The 23,179-nt window shown below is 37.0% G+C and overlaps 1 protein-coding gene across 4 annotated transcripts; it reads right to left on the bottom strand.

The window, feature by feature from the left end:
* Positions 1-6,191: 6,191 nt before the first annotated feature.
* On the bottom strand, positions 6,192-22,099 carry LOC138336944 (beta-1,3-galactosyltransferase 1-like). Of its 4 annotated transcripts, none has more exons than XM_069286580.1 (2): positions 21,878-22,099; positions 6,192-9,429 (listed from the first exon to the last, which is right to left on the bottom strand). In XM_069286580.1, exon 2 carries the CDS (start codon positions 9,285-9,287, stop codon positions 8,154-8,156), a length of 1,134 nt encoding a protein of 377 aa, XP_069142681.1. In that variant the 5' UTR covers positions 9,288-9,429; positions 21,878-22,099; the 3' UTR covers positions 6,192-8,153. The 4 variants fall into 4 exon arrangements, with proteins under 4 accessions (XP_069142681.1, XP_069142678.1, XP_069142679.1 ...); XM_069286577.1 differs by lacking the exon at positions 21,878-22,099 and adding an exon at positions 19,384-19,794; XM_069286578.1 differs by lacking the exon at positions 21,878-22,099 and adding an exon at positions 14,960-15,117.
* Between the last annotated feature and the right edge of the window lie 1,080 nt (positions 22,100-23,179).

Here is a 23,179-nt window from a genome sequence, read left to right as displayed (position 1 = left end):
GTCTCCTAGTTAAGACTCGGAGTACGACACTTATAGTCTTCTGTGAGTTTTGACACGACGCTTCAGTCTCCTGTGAGTTTAGAGACACGACGTTACAGTCTCACTGTCTGTGAGTTTGGACACGACGCTTAACGGTCTCCTGTGAGTTTAGACACGACGCTTAACGGTCTCCTGTGGGTTTAGACACGACGCTGACAGTCTCCTATTAGTTTGGACACGATGCTTACAATCTTCCGTGAGTTTGGACACGACGCTTCAGATTCCTGTGAGTTTAGACAGGACGCTTACAGTCTCAAGTGAGTTTGGACACGAAGTTTACAGTCTCCTGTGTGTTTGGACACGACGATTAGTCTTCTGTGGGTTTAGACACGACATTTAAGTCTTCTGTGACTTTAGACCCGACACTCAAACTGTCCTGTGAGTTTGGACACGACGCTTAACGGTCTCCTGTGAGTTTAGACACGACGCTTAACGGTCTCCTGTGGGTTTAGACACGACGCTGACAGTCTCCTATTAGTTTGGACACGATGCTTACAATCTTCCGTGAGTTTTGACACGACGCTTCAGATTCCTGTGAGTTTAGACAGGACGCTTACAGTCTCAAGTGAGTTTGGACACGACGTTTACAGTCTCCTGTGTGTTTGGACACGACGATTAGTCTTCTGTGGGTTTAGACACGACACTTCACTCTTCTGTGAGTTTAGACATGGCACTTATAGACTCTTGTGCGTTTGGAAACGACGCTTACTGTCTCCTGTGAGTTTGGACACGACGCTTACAGTCCCCTGTGAGTTTGGACAGGACGCTTACAGTCTCATGTGAGTTTGGATACGACGCTTACAGTCTTCTGTGCACGGCACTTCCAATGTCCTGTGAGTTTAGACGCGACGCTTACAGCGTCCTATGAGTTTAGACACGCTTCAGTCTCCTAGACACGACGCTACGACGCTTACTGTCTCCTGTGAGCTTGCTGAACGCTACGTCCAGGACACGAGTACTGAGAGAGCCTCAACAGTTGCCTGTCCGTGTACTGCATTAGAGACAAAAATACAACTTAAAATTAAAAACTTTCACGACACATATCGTTCTTTTGTACGACAAGTACTTTTAATTCCTTCTCTCAATATAGACAGCATACTCCTCCATGACTTTTCCCCGTGAAACTGACATCGAGGTTTATAAAATGACTGCCATTTGCCGTGACAATCATTCGTCGATTCCGATCCAATGGGAGATATTCTCTCAACTTCACATTAAAGTTCGGGAACACCCCATGACAAAACTTACAATGGTAAGGCATACATCACTCTGTTCTCATTATACTTCCCATAACAAATCCCAGCTTTCCTCTCCATCTATACATTTTGTGATAATGATAAAATCCATAACTGCTCGTCCTGCACCTTGGTGACAGTTACAGTGTCATTATGCAGAATTCACAAAATGTGCTCCATGCTGCCCACTGCTTTTGTTTTATACCGCGATAATTGTTTGTAACAGGAAAACGACAATTTTACATTAGCGCAGTATGAAGAGGCGGTGAGTGTCGATCGCCATACTTGTTTGAGTATTTGAACAAGATTGTGTCAACAGAGCATTATTTTCGGAATTTTTCAAACCGTATAGCCAGAAATCCGGACAATATTTAACGAGAGCGTTCGGGGTCGATAAGTGGTTATATAGGCTATCAATAAGGCCATTTAACATCACGTGAGGTGTTAGGGATGTAACTCCCGGTTGCGTCCTACTAGGGCTGTCTGTCAATATGTTATGGAATTTATTTACGAAGTTAGGCCCCACTGACAGAGCTTTTACTTATCAATAGTGAGATATCTGGATCAGTGGAGATATGTAAACATTTCGTGAGAACACGTGTTAGAGCTACAAACACAGAAAATGTAAGTTTCGTCTTGACCTGGACCAGCTGGGTCGTTTGAGAAGATACCTGCATTTAGAACGGGGTCTGGTTAAAATCAATCATACATATTCAGTTCAAAGCTTAAGGTACATCGTTCAGCCATTTTCGTGTGTATATCGGTGTTTATCAGGAAAACGTAACAACTAAGCTATGTCGGATGTCTCTACCCACACCTCTGGCAAAACCGGAACGTACAGTTAATCGGAAAGTAAATAGAATCTTTTCATCAAAACCCATCGCAACATTCGTTATTCAGTGTAAATTTCCGACAATCCTAGGAATGGAATCGTGTAGTAACCCATTGTGATTATTTTTTGTCATATTATTGATATTACTGAATGAGTTTCTGATTAGTGTGAAATAAATAATTGATACTGTGCTAGGTTATACAACCCAACTCAAACCTCTAGTATTTCAATATGAAGAACTAGTACTGGGGGTTTTGGAGTACTTGCCTTATATATATGTCCAAAGCAAACTTTATCAGTGCCTTATAAGATGACTTGTTAAAAGCTGACAATATGAATGTCTAAACTTGCGTAGATTTGTCCGCTCTGGGGCATGTAATGATTGTGACGTCATTGGACCAAAACGTAATTTGCGTGAGAAAATGACGTTGTGTTCTAACTACACACATTCAATGAAGCGCTCATAGCTGCTAATCGAAAGCAGTTCAATATTTTCATTCCATAACGATTTCTTTTAAACAACTGACGTATCAAGGAATTTTGCCCATAAAAAGAATTGCCAACAGCTGAACATGATCCGTTACAACAGCTAGCTCTCGTGTGACAATAATGACGTCGCAATTATAATGACGTCATAATATGTTGGTATTCGTGCACTAATAACTGCTAACTGCGTTATTAAGGATGCAAAGTGGGGCTGCAGTAAATATACAAATATAAACTAATAATAGTCGTTTTATTAATCAAGGACCTAACCATTGTTCCTATGAGAATCTAGATTTTTGCGAGATGAAAATGATTTAGTCATATTTCAAACATTCCAGTCCATCCAAAACCTTATCTCAATTTTATGTAAGTTTCCACACGGAAGCAGTTTGATATACTTGAATACGTGTAAACCATTGACCTATCTTAGGAACAGGTATTTCGGATTTGGGAGATTGATTACGAGGCGGTATCGAAATTCCAATGTTTCGAAGACGCGTTACAGTTGTGTAGGCTGAAGTATACATACATAGTTTAATTGTGATATCTTGTGTAAAGTCCAAAGTGAAACAAGATTTGTTGACAACTTTACTTTAAAAACTCAAGGAACATATTATATATCTCCCTCGGGGAACGAGGAATTATATAACTTTTCTTTTCAGCGACAGTTGTTTGTTTGTTTCTGTTCTTCCTCTATATATCGATGTTGTAGTTTGGTTTTATCAATTAGCACTACCCTGTCCCATTCTGTTTTCCCCCTATATATCGATGTTGTATGTTAGTCTGGTTTCATATAGGTTTTTAATAAATTTGCCTTTTTGTTATTTGTTTTATCTGGTTTTCTCATAAGATAAGGGTTAGTCCCATTTGTGCGTGCCATTTCTTACAATTATAGGGATGTAGATTTAATAAAGATCACTATTGTTATTATTAGCTAAATGTGAGCTCCTTCTCAAGTATGATCAACAATAAACTATCATTCATTTTCCTAGTGACAAAAACTCCTTTCTTTAAAGATCCATTGCCTTTCCGAAACGGAGAATGGAAATGTAAAACTAGATTGATAATTTTCTTGAGTCGCAAACATTATTAGCTTAGCGTGAATATTATACATATCATCATTTTGATTAAATAAATTAAACGCTAATTTTCATAACGCGGATCGTCTTGTATTTCCCGTCATCGTCCTAATTACCGCTCATTATTTCACTATCACTGCGCCAGACGGCAAAACAGTGAAATGAATCTTCATTGTTAACATGGATTATGGTGGAGAACTTGCATTTATTAGACGTTGTAACCTCAACTTAGGCCATCAATATATATTTCCTTCTATTATTGTTTTTTTAAGAACCTTTAATATTTTGTTTCAGAAAGGTAGTGGGCCTTTAACCGACTCCTCATTACGAAAAAGGAAACAGATAAAAATTCATTAATAAAGTTTTCAGAGCTGGTTTTCAGTCCCTGTTCTTTTGCAAATCATGCAGAGCTCTTACGTTTATCGTAAGGTAATTCTTCAAATATCTATTGCAATAGTAAAAGCGTATGTCAATTTGCGAAAAACAAATCTGGTGCATTTTTTGCAATAATTTGCTCCGTATAGAAGCAAATGACTCACCAGTACTTATCATTCCATATCAGAACGATAGATAAAAGTAAGAATGGAGAAAAAAGACTGTCCGAGTGGACAGCTAAAATTGCCAATATATAAAATCCGAAATCCCTTTACGTGTTCCGATTGATAATGTTTTGTGTTGAGTGTGTGTTTCTGCCATTTCAGCTACTTCTGCCCGACAGACTGACTGTAAGTACACCCTTGTGGAACGGTACGGCTATCAGATTGTTTACTCAGCACAGATATAACATGCTGGCAAAGTTTACACACACTAACGAAAATAGAACTTCTCTTCTCGTCACGTCTCGTAATTATCGCCATGCCATTAAGTTCCAACAGACACGGGCGACTAAATGACATAACTGGAATTACGCAATATTTTCATGATTCCTCAATTATCCATAGATTAATAGAGGACACATTGGATATCACATGTATCCCTTGTCAGCTAAAGACATGTTTCCAATGTGCATATTTTAAATATTTACTTTTCCCCAAAATATAGAAGTATGTATTTCAGATTTATTTCACACATATTTGGATTTAGCATAGACCGATTAGGGCGTTTTAGGAGTCAAAATTTTTTTTCGGTAAAAGTCATACTCTATATGGCTTCTTATATGTACACCATGTAGAAAACGAATTTTGATAAATTTATACCCCTAAAACATCCATATGTAGTTATAGTTTTCTTGTTTTCACGCAACACATCGCATACATGGGAGGCCGTCCTTACATGATCATAGCTGTTAATAGGACGTTAATTAATCAAACAAACAAACAAATCCCTATAGTAACGTGAAAAATTAGTATTTGGTTTTAACTTAATAAATGCTTCAGAAAGTGCTATGTAGACGGCAGTTTTCTGTGTCAATCGACTACCCTGTAACTTGTTGATCATCTAAAAATGTATTTACTCATTTAAAAACTTTCTAACCAGCAGTCGTAATTTTTTCAATTCTGATACATTTACATGTACTAGGAGTTAACTCAATGGATCCTATATAAATTTACTGTTGAATGTGTCTATTACTATACTTCTCTGTACTTTGAACAAAGGTGTGTTTCTAATATTTGACATTTGATTGTTATTTACAAATTGATTCTGTATTTTACAGTAATTTTATTTTATAAAGACATGGGGGTACAGAGAAATTTACATCATGCTTGAACTTCATTGTAAATTTTATCTCAAAGCTAGTTTTGTGCATTATTCAATCATCATTTTGTTTAATATTTGCGGTCATATGTATATATCATCATTATTTTTCTATGGGAGAAGACGGATTATAAGTTTACAACTTGTGTCTAATCCCATTTGTATATAACGTGCAAATAAAATATGTTTAAATCAAACTTAATGATATCTGTCAGAGTTACCTCCCGTCGGTAATATTGCTAAAGGCATGATTCAAAGATGAAGTCTGTCATGGTTACCTCCCTTTGCACCACGACATCCTCTTCTATTGTAGAACAGAAATATTTATGTACTCTCTCCAAATTGTTGACTAAACTTTCCTGAAATAAAGATGCATATATAGAATTGATTACCTATGGAAATGATTCTATTCTATGATAGATGCTAGCATTATCACATGTAAAGTCACCTGTGGCGGATTTTGATGAAATATAAATCTTAACTGTGTCGTGTATATAAGCTAAAACTTACCTGAAATGATGTTCCTGGTATTGTTATTCAAGTAGGTCAAAGATGAAATGACCATCGCAGCTGCTTTCTTAAAGCACCATCTCCCTCTTCATTTTCTATTTCGATCCAACTCGAACTTTTTTCTTTGAATGATTCTTTCTAGTTTATTTATAATTTATCAAAACGTTCTACGCGGTGTTCTTATCATTTTCAGCAGCTCAATATGTTTTGCATGTTTCATTTTGTATAATGCGTTACAGAGGTTTGATTTTCTCAATTTATTGCAGTTTATCGATTGGGCCTCTTGTTTTCAGAGAAATATGTGAACAAAAATAATGCAGTCAAGTTAACTAAAAAATCATTTATTCTTGTTGAAAATATAATTTTGCGTTTTATATCGTTTAAATATGTATAGTAGAACGATACAGAATGTAGTTTGATGTTAATAAAGGGACAGTTTAGTATGAGATTTTTTTGAAAGGTACAATTCTATCGGTAGTAAATTAGTGATCACAGCGGTAATGTACAGTATACTGGGGTCTGAATGTGGAGTCATTAGAAGGCCGCACCCGAACCCGCACCAGTAGAGTAAATGCTTTATATCTAGAAGTACTTAAATTACTCTTACATAAGCATATTTACCTTTTCAAATGCACGGCCTTGTCTTGAAAGTAATTTTCTCCAATAGATTTGGCTTCTAAATAGCTAAATTATTTTTTTAATTATACCGGAATCCGGCTCGGGCATGGCTACAGCGTACATATTATACCTGATTGATCGTATAAAGTAACTATACGATAAGGGATTTTAACGATGACATATCGCGTACAATGTTTTATTTTTCATGAGGGATACGGAACAATATAACTATATCAAATCGTGCTTTATGGTTACGTAGCAGAATTCACATCACTAACTGTCCTTCTACTCGGACATCTATTTTGTCGGGTTTTGGGGTAAAAGTTTATTCAACTCTTTTTTGCAAATCCTGTGTAATTTTGACAAAACTTTTGAAAATCAAATATCGACTGTTGGTTATATATGAGAGATATTTTAGTTATCTTTTTGTATGTACTAATTCTTTGCACTTGTGAGAGGAACGTTATGATATGTCATTGTCCATCCGCCGTCCCAGGTTGTGTTTTTTCCCCTTGGAACACCTATTCAGCAATTTCTACTGATGATTTTCTTTTATAATGTTACAATAACATTATGTAGTCTTTTCCTGATCATCGCTATGATTCCACATTATTTACTAGTGTTATGACGGTCTTTAGTGCAAAGAAAGAGAGACAACTCTTTTCCCCAGCATTCAATGATTTGTCACCGTTTTTAGCCGTGGGAGATTTCTCTGTCAACCCCTAAGGTATGACAGATTGCACGCGCTAACCTTTTGAACCTGAAGACAATTACATGACGTCAAGACTTCATGCGATGTGACCGTGGCGTGCATTGTCGATGACATCATCAATATTGACGTGCAGACGATGGAACCATGTTTATGTCGCGGTGAAAATGCTTCTGTTTAGGCTATTATCTCGTCTTTTTCTTTTGTATGTAGGAGAAAAGAATCATTCCCTACCTATGAGGGTGTGACAACAAAATCACAACCCTCGGGAGAAATCCTGAATGTCAAACCCTTGGCAAGCCTCGGGTTGGACGTTCATGAATTACCCTACGGGTTGTGAATTTGTTGTCACAACATATAGGTTGGGAAATATTCTATTAGTCAATAAAGATTGCTTCCGACGTAAATGCGCTTAATTTTCGTTGTACGTCAGGTCTTGTTTGCTTTTGGTTTGTACATTTTAAGTTAAAAAAATGATTTCGGACAACGAATGTTAAGCTAAACAGGATTATCTGTCGTAGTTTCTAGTTTCGCTCCGTGAGCGCAGCCTAGCGGAGAAAATTGGTACTAAGGTAGGTAATCTATATTAAGCGCTTTATGGCTGTGTTGTTTATAATATAAAGCGATATCCACAGCACATGTTACTCAGGACGGACTATTTGAAAGATAGCGGACCTCTAGTGCGTGTTACCGATGAGTGCGTGTTTTATGGGACTGAAAAGTTCATGTCAGCGGACCCCTTTTCCACGTTAACGATGAGTGTGTGTTTTATGGAACTAATAAGTTCATGTTGTGTCCTATTGCGATAGCGGACCTCTTTTCCATTTTATCACAACGGAGTGTTATAAAGAAATAATGACAAGAAATGTTTTTCTATTTAAAAATTAAATTTGACTAGCAAAATGAATGACGTAATGAAAATTCTAAAAATGTACTATGATAGCCAAACTTCAGCTACCGGGTTTCCAAGTAAAATTGTCTGTTTTTACTTTCATCCTTTCTTTCAGTATCTCCCACATTGAATAAATAGTGTTCTGTTTGCCAACATGGAAAAATAATAATTTGTTAATCGTGTCATTTTTAAATCGGTCCACAACAACCTTGCCGTTTAGAATGTAAGCATCGTTTAGGCGTTTCTGGGTCACACCCACTCGTTTGGCGAGCATTCCCGTAATGTAATAGTCATCCACCCAGAAAAATGGAACGTACTGAGCTACTTCAGACATGCGCTTTATCACATCAATACTTAGAATAAATGCCGACCCTGAGCAATACGGCGGGAAATAATTTGGTTCAAAATCTTCCTTTGGAATGTACCATTTGCTCTTTTTATCACGAAGAACTTTCATGCGTAGCCATTGGTTACAAAGTATCAAGTCTTTGGTCCCATAACGATTCTCGATCTCAGAGGTCAGTTTCAGCACCAGTTGAAATATATTAACCATAATGTCGTCGTCTGTTTTAAGGGCGTATGTGGCATTAGAACAATATGACGATATCCAATTCAGAGCCGCGATACCCTTGTATGTCAAGTTCCGGTACGAGTCAACGAAGTCCTCCTGGACGATATCACCGTAATGTGCATGCTCCATTTTCACTTTTTCCATAACGCGATGGTCCTTCACGGCTCCCATTATGAACACCATTTTTGATCTGAATTGACTCAAGATTGCCTTTTGTCCCCAAGTTTGTCGAAGCATTTGACGTTTATGGAAATTCGGCGGGGCAGTGTGAACGTATATAATAAGATACACATTTCCTTTACATATATCCACCGGATTTAACACATACCCAAAACTATGTGGGTTCACAACCTGGTTGACTGGTGTGGTATTCACAACAACCCAATCTGTTGTCTGCTTTTTCTGAACGTGGGGGCGATTGAAAGTTGAAGCTTCCGGTTTACGCGGAACGACTTCCGCTGTGTCGAATTTTGGATGAGTGACAACGAATTCTTGCCAAGGAAGTTTTCCTGAAGGGGCGACTGATTTTGCGATCCTTTGTATCAGAAACGTGTACAAAATAACACTGACTATGAGAAACACACAAATAAACCTGTACACCGTGGGTAGCCGGGGAAACATTCTACTTCCGGCGGAAGTGCTGTTACCAGCCTCATTCCTACACAGTTCCTGATGATGCTGGCGTCCAGATGGGCATCACTATGGTTTCCTGATCATTTCTAGGTGTGGCTTCCAGGAAAATACTTGACATCACGTACATCACCTAAAAATAGACTACATATATAAGTTTATATTGAAAAAAAAGTATAGCTCCAAACATGCAGTTTTGAATCTCCGTTTAAGAGAGTTTCATATTGTCTGTAAGAATTTAGAACGATATTAAGTGGTTTTAAGACAGTGATACACAAAAGACATACGCAAATACATTGTAGTTTCAAGGGCGATAATCTTAAAACAAAAATTAACCTTACAAGAAAAATCCGATTGATTTCTCATACTGTAAAAAGAAACAATATCAAATGAGTGCAGCATATGGGATAGGCCAGGCTGTTGACGGTAATCGAAAGAAACCTGCGGCAGGTGAATTGTACCGCCCCACCAAAACACATTCACGTGAATGCTTCATTTCACTAAGCTGGGGGATTAAATAATACTATAGCTATAACATACCACAAGCTGTTGTCCAGAAATCTAATAGAGATCGGAAATTTGGCTATCAAATATCTACATTATACGGGAAGGTAATCAGTCGAAATCAAATAAAATCAATTTCGGACCTTTACGATACGTCATTTTGTAATCGACAACATTTACAATACATATGATGCTGTCACTCATGTTATATTATAACCAACACACTCCTATGTCCGTCCACAGGGATCTGAGAATTAGTTACAGATTATATAATCATGGACCCACCAGAGTACAGTACCATGTAAAGTATGATTTTTATCGTTTTTTATCTACAGCTCTAAAACTTGTGGGTCCATGATTATATAATCTGTAACTAATTCTCAGATCCCTGTGTGTCCGTCTTATTAAACCGATTCACTTTGTACTAGTGATCAAATTGCAATTTCCTGATTTTTCAACATCCTTCTAGGAACGGTAACTGTTAGATCATTTCCGATGTGGTTAAACTGACATGATATAACTTATCTATCAGTATGTTATAAGACTATATGCATGTAAACAACCACATAAATTTTACTATAATGGATATAACGACAGTGAAAGTAACCCCTTGAGTATCGAGGATGGGGGTGGAGTATAACGACGGTGATAGTAACCCCTGGAGTATCGAGGATGGGGGTGGGGTATAATGACAGTGAAATTAACCCCTGGAGTATCGAGGATGGGGGTGGGGTATAATGACAGTGAAATTAACCCCTTGAGTATTGAGGATGGGGGTGGGGTATAATGACAGTGAAATTAACCCCTGGAGTATCGAGGATGGGGGTGGGGTATAATGACAGTGAAATTAACCCCTGGAGTATCGAGGATGGGGGTGGGGTATAATGACAGTGAAATTAACCCCTTGAGTATCGCGGATGAACCACAATAGGCTACACCTGTATGTATTTTACGATAAAATATGTTCTCAAGTTGTGATAATCTGAGAAAGATACCGGTCTGCGCTTTTGTTTTCACCACATACATCAGCTTCATCCGCCCTTGATCAGGCCATCCTCGATACTTCAGGGTTTACTAGCTGTATAACGACAGTAACGACAGTGACAATAAACCCTGGAATATCGGGGATTTTGTCAGGCATGATAACATATAAGACTGTGTAAAACATATATAGTATACACGTCACATGTCACTACACTGGTGAGAATAAATAAATAATTACTATATCTATATTTATATATTATGCTATAAAGCATGTCTATATAATTATACATGTATGCGTATATATATATATCCATCCACATAAGGAGAAACAGACATAATCCTTGATTTGGCCTAGCTGTAAATCATATTTGTGGTTGTGTCTTTGTGATATTACTTACAACAGGTCGGAATGTATGGTTCATTTAGATAGTCACAATCTGCAACAACAACAAGACAACTTTGGTCGTCCTCGATACTCAATGGGTTACTATCACTGTGCATATAACGACAGTGATAGTAACCCCTGAAATATCGAGGATGAACTTTGGATAGGACGATGAATACAGCCTGAAACACACGCGTGCTAGTCATGGAATTAGTATCAAATTCGGATATGGATGACTTTTCTAGTCGTATTTGCTGTCTCTCAAGCGGCGACTTGTGCACTGATCACAATATAAGGCCAGTAATTAGAAAACGATGTTTGGAGAGAGCGATCAGTGGAGTGTTGTAATCAGTCTGCTGGCCTCGCGGTCAATAACACTCGGATTATTTCAGACGAGATTGTCGTATTTGATTCTAATGCTCCATCACGTTCGTCACCATGTGTACGGTACACGTGTGTGACGTACACCTTCACGTTCGTCACCATGTGTACACGTGTAACGTCACACCAACACGTTCGTTTTGTTACCATGTGTACAGATACAACACGTGAGTGACTTCACACAAACACGTTCGTCACCATGTGTACACTGTACAGATACACGTGTGTGACTTACACCATCACGTTCGTCACAATGTCACAATTGTGTACAGATCATACAACACGTGTGTAACGTCACACCAACACGTTCGTGTTGTCACCATATGTACATATACAACACGTGTGTAACGTCACACCAACACGTTCGTGTTGTCACCATGTGTACATATACAGCACGTGTGTAACGTCACACCAACACGTTTGTTTTGCCACCATGTGTACATATACAACACGTGTGTAACGTCACACCAACACGTTCGTTTTGCCACCATGTGTACATATACAACACGTGTGCGACGTCACACAATCACGTTCGTCACCATGTGCATGTACACTGTACAGATACATATGTGTGACGTACACCATCACGTTCGTCACCATGTGCACAGATATTTGTGACGTTCACCATCACGTTCGTCACCATGTGTACAGATATTTGTGACGTTCACCAACACGTTCGTCACCATGTGTACAGATACACGTGTGTGACGTTCACCAACACGTTCGTCACCATGTGTACAGATACACGTGTGTGACGTTCACCAACTCGTTCGTCACCATGTGTACAGATACACGTGTGTGACGACATAAAAACACGTGTCACATCGTTATGTAAATGTGTCCTGGTATGATGCACATTGTGTGTCCGGTGAACATGAGCTTCATCCTGAATGTTTAAAAATAAACCTATTATTTTAAGTGTAATAATGCTCCAGCATCAACGGATTACACGGAATGTTATACCTTATGTATCCGAAATAAAGTTATTAGATGGCATTTCATTCTGCGCCAAGCGCTTATAAATGATGTATGATGATACATCGAGGATACAAGTTCCATTGAGTGAGTCAATCCTATATGTATGACTAGATTTTATTATAGTGATATTCATTTTCGATAAAATTATTGTACACATCCTTATGCTATTAGACTCGATCGTCTTGTTCACGGATCAGTTCCGTGTTGTCACTATTTGGTAGTTCCATAAAACTTGGGTATATCAATGTTCATCCTGGATATAGCGGAGGATCAATGTAAAATGATATATTTGACGAATAATGTTCAATACTAACCTCGAATTAAGTAGATTACGCACAGATACAACACAACGAATACGCTCAAAATATTAGACGTATGTGTAAATGATGATCTTACATGCGAAATTTCAAGTAGTAACATGCCAATGTATGTACTCATGTAATATATATACAGGTAGTAAAACATGTCTATTTTGTATATATACAGTAAAACCTGTCTTAGCGATCACCTCTATATAAAGACCAACAGGTTAATAGACAATGTTTCCTCTGTCCCTTGGGTGGTCTGTATAGACAGACTACATATAGTTTCTGTAAATCTGGATAGAAGGAAGTTAAAACTACTGATGTAAACACGTGAGCACCTGCATAACATCTTGTTATGATATGAGATTCCCGATACAACACTTCATTGTATTATACATTTAAAAAATCAATATATAATATATTTAATCATATTAAGATTCAATCCCGAAATAGAATAGATTTAATAAGATGTAACCATGACGGACAAATAACAGAAGTTGTTTTTGTTAACTGTTAATGAAAAGGAGTTTCTTGTTTTAAAATTATTAAGCGATTGATAATCCTAATAGGTATTTTTAACATTAATTAGATCCTACATCCTAAACCAGATTCTACTGCTTGAAGTAGTACAAACTACACTATTTGGATAAGAGTTTGGGTTTTATTGGTTTAAAGTTAAATAAACAGCCAGGGTCATGTAAGGACGGGCCAGGTTTGTTGGTGGAGGAAATCCGTAGTACTCGGATAAAACCCACCGACCAGCGGTCAGTACCTGGCAACTGCCCCACATGGGATTCAAACTCGCGACTCAGAGGTGGAGGGCTTGTGGTAATATGTCGAGACATCTTCACCCACTCAGCCAACGCGGCCCCAAACAGTACATGTATTTGGACAAGATCCTCAAATCAAACATAATATAATCAAAATCTGAATTATGTCATAGCAACTAAGATTAATCAATCTAAATAAGATCATATAATCGAAATCAGAAATACATACATCCTTAACTGCATCCAACAAGCCAAATTTTATCTTACTAGGCTACTAGAATGAATATATACGTACCCGGTCTACTATAATATATACACGACACCATTGTCTGTATCAATTACATCTCATAACCTGTACATCCTATTTATAATGAATTAGGCTTTACATTTGTAACTTACGTGTGATCACAATGAAACACGGAAGAAGACTGACAAATATACAGACAGTCAGGAAAGGGGATGTTTTAGCTTCCGGAGAGGATCATCATTGACGGTTTGGAATACATTATATTTATTACTTATATTGTACACGTGCTTTATTCTGTATACTTGTTTTTTTTTCTTCAGATAACACGTGTGCACATATGTACACAAGGTAATTGAACACAATTTATTAAACACATTGTTATATGTATTCTTTTACAAACTAAACATGATTTTAGTGTTTTAGATTTGTACACCAGAGACTATTATTTTGTACACAAGTACACAAATTGTACAATTTCACAAACCTTTCAAGAGTTTAGCTTAGACCACAGGGGCACGCCAATTATTCATTATGTATGATAGACAATCGATACGTATACGTCATATCATTATACTATTATTAGGATATGAAGTAAGGTGCTGATACACAATATCATATTAACAGTATTTACGTGCCCCTGTGCTTTGACTATACACGTGTGCATTAGGCCTAGATATCATTTGTGTTAAAATAAACAAATGAATAAATGAAATGTAAACGTGTTTGTAAACCTGATCACGTTTTGGGAACGTTTTAAAACAGTACAGGTATTTATTGAAAGTTACACGAGTTTATCAAACTGCACATGTGTTTATACAATAGTAAACATATCATAATTTTACAAACTGTTAGATTTATAAATGTTTTAAAACACACACAACTTTATATTGTCACTTGTTACAAGTAAACAAAACTGTGTTTGCATTCACAGTGTATACATAATTTATACAAATTTACCGCGTCTTTATAAAGTTACGAATGACAACTAATATCAATCATAGGATTAATACTTGTTTACTAGTTTAGATAAAAGACCACAGAGCTAAATTTACATATGACAGGATTACAAGCCGTACCGTATATATATATAAAAAGAAAATAATACTTACCTATAAAATGAAGCAGACATAAATTTTGTACAACGCAATATGTCATCGGCTTAACATTGAACCTATGGACTTTAACTCTAATATCAGCGTGCATTATCTTGAAATATACCATCCACACTTAAGATAACCACAGGGACTGGGATAGTACAGAGATAAAACCGGAAATGACGACATGAGAGTAAATATGACGTCATGATTCTCCAAGAGATCATTGAAAATTTGTGAAATTATTATTTGCATATCACAGAGTTATCTGCCCTTTTGCGTAGGTATTGATTGTGACGCCATGTGTTTTCGAGCGTATATAAAACGTCATACTGTTTTAAAAAACGAAGTTAATTTCTCTCGCAAAATAATTACGTCACAATCGATACATATCACCAAGGGAGGCAACTCTGTGTTGTGCAAAGGCAGAATACGTAACTAATGCGATTCCTAGGGACAAAAGAAGTTTCCAAGTTTTACTAGGTAACGTTTGTACAATGCACAAGTTGATAACGCTCCTTGCATGTCCTTACTTGCCCACAGCGATTCTGACATGAAGTAGTAACCCCTCTCTATGTACAATCTCAGTTATTGGACCCTTATTCTAAACTTGGGCATTGTCATCACCTTCATTTGCTGTGACGTCATGCACTTTTGTACGGTAGTATTTTGCATTTTTGGCTTGATAAAAAAGAGTTAGTCAGTTCCATCATATATATATATAATTTATTTACATACATATCTAAAGGTTTAATCTTTCACGGGCACCTACAATCACCTTCGACGAAAAAGCTGAAAATGCACTTTAATTTTATCTATTACTTTATATCATAAAGGCACTTTTAACCTTTGATATAAACCTAAAACATAATCAGCTTTTTATGTTGGCCTTAGTAGGCTTCAAGGTTTACCATACAAAAAAGAGATCACGTGACTTGTCGATGCTGGATGCCGGGACATAACGTCCAGATCTCTTGGGAACGCAATCTAATGTTTCTATAGCACGCGCGGCCTCTTATTTTCCAATGAAAGCAATCTCAATTTGATTCCTTTGTGGGACAACATGCAAGTAAGCATTTCTGAATGTCATTTTCTTCTACCACAAAAGTGGCCTTGGCAGGCAATATAAAAGGCATAAAAACGGATTTTAATGTGACGGTCCGTCAACGAAATATTACTGCTTTATCTTTATTCGAAATACAAATTTATTTTACTATATCGTGTATGAAGGAGCAATTATAAGATTCAAAATCCTTTTTACTTTTGAGTGTAAATGCAAAACTTTTTCATGAAGCATTGAGTTCGTGCGCAAAATGTGTTGCGTTTACGCGCAATAGTATTGTGCTCGTATCCAAAATCAATGCGTTTGCAAGCAATTATAATTGAGTTCGCACGCTATCTTTCCTCACAATTGCTACGCGAATGCTAAAAAGATGTGCAACATTCGTTTTCTTTACTAGATAATTGCGGATTTTCATCAGCATTCGTGTTGTACTGTTAATGAATGTTTGTAACTTGTCTCACTGTGTTTTTGTAGGGAGAAGATGTATATCGGTGAAGTGTGGTGACTATTTCCTGTGACTTAATGATATTGTATTTAATTCGTAGGAAATGGACTGAGATATTTAAGATGTGAGCTGTCGACACGTCACTTGTTTATGTACTCTTAAGTCTTGTATAACCGACATAAGGGGATTAAGAATAGATGTTCTATCGGATTACACATATCTATAGTAACGTTACATGTTGGAAGCCGATTTTAGGATGACGCGCGCGGTGTCCGGTAGCAATGATGACCACACTTAAAGGGCCACTACCTTTCCGAAACGGCTTTTAATTTTTAAAATAGGAATGTAAAACGAGATCAATAATTTTGTAGAGTCGCAGAAGTTATTAACTATACGTTTACTAGCACACTTATCATCACCTTCAGAACTGTTTAATTAGAATAAATAAAATGTTAATTTTCATAACGCGGGTCGTTTTATGTTTCCCGCCGTCGTCCTAAATACCGCGCGGTAGTTGACTATCACTGCGCCACACGGCAAAACAGCGAAATGAATCTCCACTGTTATCGTACATTAGACAGGAAATCTTGCATATGTTTGGTGTTGTAACCTCATCTTAATCCATCGATATATATTTTCTTTTGGTATTAATGTTTTTAAGAAACCTTTAAATTTTGCTCCGGAAATGTAGTGGGCCTTTAAAGGAAACACAATGAGGTCGCACTGAACAGCCAATATGGTAACGCACTATTAAGCACTAATATGGAGTCTGAATGCATAACAATGATTTCTCGAACAAATAATGTGTTATTAGAGTAAAACCATAAAGATATTCGAAACAAAACCTTTGACGATTCTATACAAGATGTTTCGCGGACGGTGGATCTGTTTAAATTATTTAATGTGTCTGACATTTTTAAACCCTTCACAGTACGAAATAGCGAAGACATATTTTGTAATTTTGGTATTTAAACACATCTTTCATTAGTTCGTAAATAAACAATTATTTACTCTTTTCATTGATTTGTTTTGTGGTTGCAAAAATGAAGAAGATATTATGCGAGATAAAATAACCGATGAAACGTCGCCATTTAACCTCAAGAGCCACATGTTCCTAAAACATGGAACAATGTTGATTTGTTATCAATAGGTTACACAACCCTGTGCACATGGGGAAACGCTAGTAAACTGGGCGAAACGATTCATTATTTAACAGTCATCTATAAGCTAGCTACCTTAAGTGCCTTAAGGATGTAGACCCACATAAACATAAGGGTATAGGGGTTGCTGTGGTTAATACTATGACGTTTAGTAATTATGACGGCTGTGCTGGACTAATTATATACCAGGCGGTCCGACCCAGTCCGCCACATGTATACATTATATCTGATACACCTATAGGTCTACGTATGACAAGCCTGTGTTGGAGTGCTATATCGTCTGAGACTATAAACCATACCGGGTCCCGGTCGATCACACATTATCTGATATTTATCGTATATGTTTATGCATTAAGATGTCTGGTCATTTATCATTATTTTGCTGTAATGCACAGTATATCATTTGTACTCCGTAGCTCATTTATATTCAGGAACGTGCCGGGAAAATTCGGAAATCACTAAATTGACACGTCTCGATAAGTGCAAGTATATATATGTAACTAACATAAACTATAGTAGCGGTACATACACAGGGACTCGGTGGTGACCCAAACTATTGTCTAAATTTATGCAAATATGTACAGAGAGAGGATTAGTTTAATCATTGCCAATCCCCTGTGCTATTATGCAATCATATTTTAGATACTTTTAATACATTCCACATTTATTCCACAGACATTCAAAATAAATGGATACGTTGTAAGATAATCAAATATATAAGCAAGTGTGTTGTGTGATTGAGGTGAAGATTGGGTGAGGGCAGAATGAACAGCAATGACGACAATTTGGTCATTTTGTATGGATGTGTTTCGCCATTGTTTGGTTATCTTCTATAGTGACCTTGTGTGGTAGCTCTATTGACTCTAGACAGATTAAGTTATCTCTCAATCTAACCCTATTATGATAACACATCGATATACCTCACAATACAAGTGTGTACGTATACGTGCTCGCATGCATCGTATGTGTATATGATAGATAATGAGTATTGTAGTTCTACTAAGATATTCATAAACAGCCACTGTAATTAATCCAAGCTCCCTTGGCATTGACAGCTAATGATTGTGCACCTAGCAACGAACTAAGACGTTATGGCATACGGTGTAAGTCCGAGTTTCCTATAGCCCTGACACCTGATTTAGACATTATGACATACGGTGTAAACCCTATTTTCCTATAGTCCTGACACCTGATTTAGACATCAATAAATACGGTATAAACCCGAGTTTCCCATAGCCCTAACACCAGATTTAGACATTATGGCATATGGTGTAAGTCCGCATTTCCTTTGACCCCGACACCAGACTTAAACATTCATGCAGAGATGTATCTTAGTAGAACTACATATCATATGAAGCATCCCCAGGATCTATAAGAATGTCCAAATGTGGTGACAGGGTCAGAAGAAAATGATAGAACCGATTCCAAGATTTTCTGAAAAACAATATTCATGGTGGTCTTCTATTACTATGAAACTATAAACAGTCCAATATCAGACCACCATGATCCTATACATATACACCGTTGATATAGATACATTGATACATACGGATATATTCTACATACGCTGTAACCAATCATTCCTTCTTTCAGACCATCAGACTGTAGTAGATAGAAATATATATACAAACCCCAGAAAATATCTCAGTTCATTGTTTTTCGAAACAAAATCACCCGTATAACAATAACTAAACGGGAAATGAGATATAGAACCAGAGATATAAGAAAATATAAATATCGTAATTGTCGTGACGTCACAATTCCAACTTACCTCCGTATCAATGTATCGGCGCTTCCACACACGTCCGCACACTACCACACGTGTGTACAATGTGTCACTCTATACCAGACAAACGCGCATCTCATACACACTTGACACAAGCCTAGTAGTTTCCTGTCAGCAAACCTCTATCACTAATAATATCGCATTTGGTTGCTTGTCAACACTAAATGGTTACATGTTCTCAATATAATAATAAAAATCTTCCGTCTGAATTTCTCAGAAATATCCGTTTTCCCAAGATGACGATGTCACCATCTTTGTTTCCTTAGTCTATACAAACTCTATATATAATATAGTTATTTCTGTTTCCGGCTTCTGACATTTCAACATACAAGGATGCAAATATGAATCAATAATATTTTCCAGTCAATAACGTGAAACACTACAATCATATTGTGTTCAGTAACTCGATAACATACTCCTATTCGTTTGAAATATTCGAAGTCACACATGATGATAAACATGCATTTTTTAGATACGTGACTGGGCTAGCTGGAGTAGATCTAAAATAGACGAATGGTAGTAATAATTGATAACAATAGATATGTACATGTATCTATCTATCTATATATATATATACATATATGTAGACGTACATACAGGGGTGTTAGTTAGACGGGTGTTAGTAAAAGAGAGGTAGTTATATACATATGGTTGTTATACACGGGTGTTAGTTATAGACGGGTGTAAGTTATATGTAAAGACGGGTGTTAGTAAAAGAGAGGTAGTTATATACATATGGTTGTTATACACGGGTGTTAGTTATAGACGGGTGTTAGTTATAGAGAGGTAGTTAACTGGAATTTTACCCAAGACGCCAAAACGCACACGTCGTTCTTCAGAAAGACAGACCTCTCTTCTCATACTCAGACATTTGATACTTTAGAAATATGACAATGGGTTTTATAAGAGGATATGTCTGATACATGAGGAGGATTCAGTTAGACAGGTTTCAGATTCACGACGGTTACTTGTCATTAGACACTAACCTCCCGTGTGATCTGCATTATATATATTTTCACTCGAGACGAGCGATTGTGATGACGATAGCGAACAGCATAATGGCTGACAAAATATATAAAAGATGGTCCTCTTGGAGATGTCCGATACTGTATCTGTGTGTACTTAATGGGCGGGGTTATCTTCGGGTTATAAGGAACGGAAGGACATTCCCATTATAAGGAACGGAAGGACATTCCCATTATAAGGAACGGAAGGACATTCCCATTATAAGGAACGGAAGGACATTCCCATTATAAGGAACGGAAGGACATTCCCATTATAAGACATCCGAAATCAGCCCCTGATGACGACAAAAGCATTTGGAAACGAATTTTGGCCATCTCCAAAACCAACTATAGAATACTTTTTGTCCGCCTCTTGTCTCACGGGCATAATGCCACTAAAAGGACTTTCACATTTGACATTCTTAACTAAAATAGAACACGAGTCAAAGTGTTTTGTAAAAGCACAAGGTCAGAGAGTAGTTCCTACACACATGTCCGAGATCTCGATTTTATGCTTTTTATACTATTATTACTAATCTAAAAATACTGGGTAACACAGTAACAGAAACTAGTTAAATGAATTTAGAAAATGGAATACCACTGTTCACTCTGTTGGATTTTTGCGCCCTCGAGAATTGTATTCTATAATTGGTTTGTTTATCATATGTGCGTTCGTCACTCACCGACAGTACTCGTGTCTCTCATCGACTGTTGCTGTCCAAATATACGTGCGTATATGTGCGTCCATTGTCGACTGTTGCTGTCCAAAAGCACGTACGTCCCTTATCGGCTGTTGCTGTCCAAATGTACGTGCGTCCCTTGTCGGCTGTTGCTATTCAAATGTACGTGCGTCCCTTGTCGACTGTTGCTGTCCAAATGTACATGCGTCCCTTGTCAAACTTTGCTGTCCAAATGTACATGCGTCCATTGTCAATTGTGGCTGTTCAAATGTACGTGCGTCCCTGTCAACTGTTGCTGTCCAAATGTACGTGCGTCTCTCATCGACTGTTGCTGTCCAAATGTACGTGCGTCCATTGTCAACTGTTGCTGTCTAAATGTTTACTATAAATAGAGTTATGTACTTTATCTCTATCAACTGTCCAAATGGCGGGGTCTTTTTTGTCGACTTTTGTTGTTAAAATCTATAATCCTTTCCATGTTGACTATTATTGCCTACAATGTACGCCTATCCCTTGCCTGAGAATCTTTTAGTTTTTGTTTAAATTTCAATACACCATTAAGTTTATTTATACCGAGTATAAAACCGTGTGTTTAATATGTCTGTTTGTGCTAGCGTGTATTTGAATATACATTTTATAAACACACACTGGCTTATACAAATTTAATGAAACAAGTGGCACAATGACACAGATCAATGGTCCCGCCAATAATCAATAATACACCACGAGACAAGTGTAGAAATAGCGATAGTGTTAAATTGACGGGAACGATGGACAGCATCATACATTACTTACCATCGTAACACAGCTTCCAGGATCCACAGTTTGATTGGCTAACGCACAGATTTAGTTGGCCCCTCATCTTTGATCTTCTAGTCAAGCTGACAGACAAATAATTCTTTTTTTTTTAGTTCTAAATAAGCATCTCCTTACAGTTGGATCCATCACGAGTCGCACTCAGGCGAGGAAGCCATTTTCTGGAACCTTTGTCTTGGATAAATATCGATTTTTCACTGCGCAGGCGTGTTAGATTCCTTCACGTCAATATCGATTTGTTTCTGTCAGCCACTGAAGTCAGAGGAGAGATCAATGTAGTTCGAGTTGTCTCCCTTGTGACAGGACACGACATTTGATTTTGATAGATATATAAGCGTATGATAGAAATATAAAAAAAATACAAAATGTCTGCTATCAAGTGTATTGTTGTATCTGCATGCCATTTAGTTCTTACGAATTACGAAAATGAAAAAAATGCTTTATAAGTTTCAGAGATGTAGATAGTATAAACTATCTACGTGTCTGTCAGTTTGCAAAACGTAATGTGAATACTTAGTAGCTCTATTTATCGCGGCATGGTAAAGGGTAATATGGACTTTAGGGTTAAAATACATATCTTATATATCTATATAAGATATCTTATAAAGTATATAAGATATCTGATAAAGTATATAAGATCTCTCATAAATTATATAAGATATCTCATAGCTCATATGAAAATAAATAAATAATTTATTTTCCTTTGGTGCATGAACAATCAACAATCACAATCGGATTTTTTTCGGGATGCAATTAATTATTTTTCATATTTTTAACTTGAATTAAAATTAGAAGCTCAGATTTTTAAATTGTGGAAATGGCGTAAACTAAGTAACTTTTGCCGCTGAAGAAAAATACTAAATCGTCTGTTCCTGTTTTTGACAGTGAAAAAATACCATTTGTCAGCGGTGGAGCATCTTTAATTAATATATAAGATATCTTATATAATTGAAACCTCGTTGCTATATAAGATATCTTATATAGAATGAGATTTCGTAGCATTTAAAACCACAAACTAATTTCTCCCTTGAGCATCATTCGGAGCACTTCGGGACACATTTTAAAATCGTTGGCAATGACAGAGATGACACTGAATCAATCGCTGTTTGGTTGCATTCAACGATGTATTGAAAACACAAAAGCAGTTATTTCCAATCACTCTAGTTGTCAATTCGAACATGGCGACAATAAATATATTGGCTATAATGGTGACCTATTTACACATGCATACTTTTGTCTAGCTCAACCAAACGCTTGATGCTGCCGTAGTATGCGAAGCCA

The sequence above is a fragment of the Argopecten irradians genome, chromosome 12 (genome assembly GCF_041381155.1).
Source record: "Argopecten irradians isolate NY chromosome 12, Ai_NY, whole genome shotgun sequence".
Classification (NCBI taxonomy): Eukaryota; Metazoa; Mollusca; class Bivalvia; order Pectinida; family Pectinidae; genus Argopecten; species Argopecten irradians.
The sequence above is the reverse complement of the archived record's forward strand: the minus strand, read 5'-3'. Positions and strand labels throughout refer to the sequence as shown.

Coding starts and splice junctions, on each gene's coding strand:
- LOC138336944 (XM_069286580.1), bottom strand. CDS start 9,287: ATGTTTCCCCGGCTACCCACGGTGTACAGGTTTATTTGTGTGTTTCTC.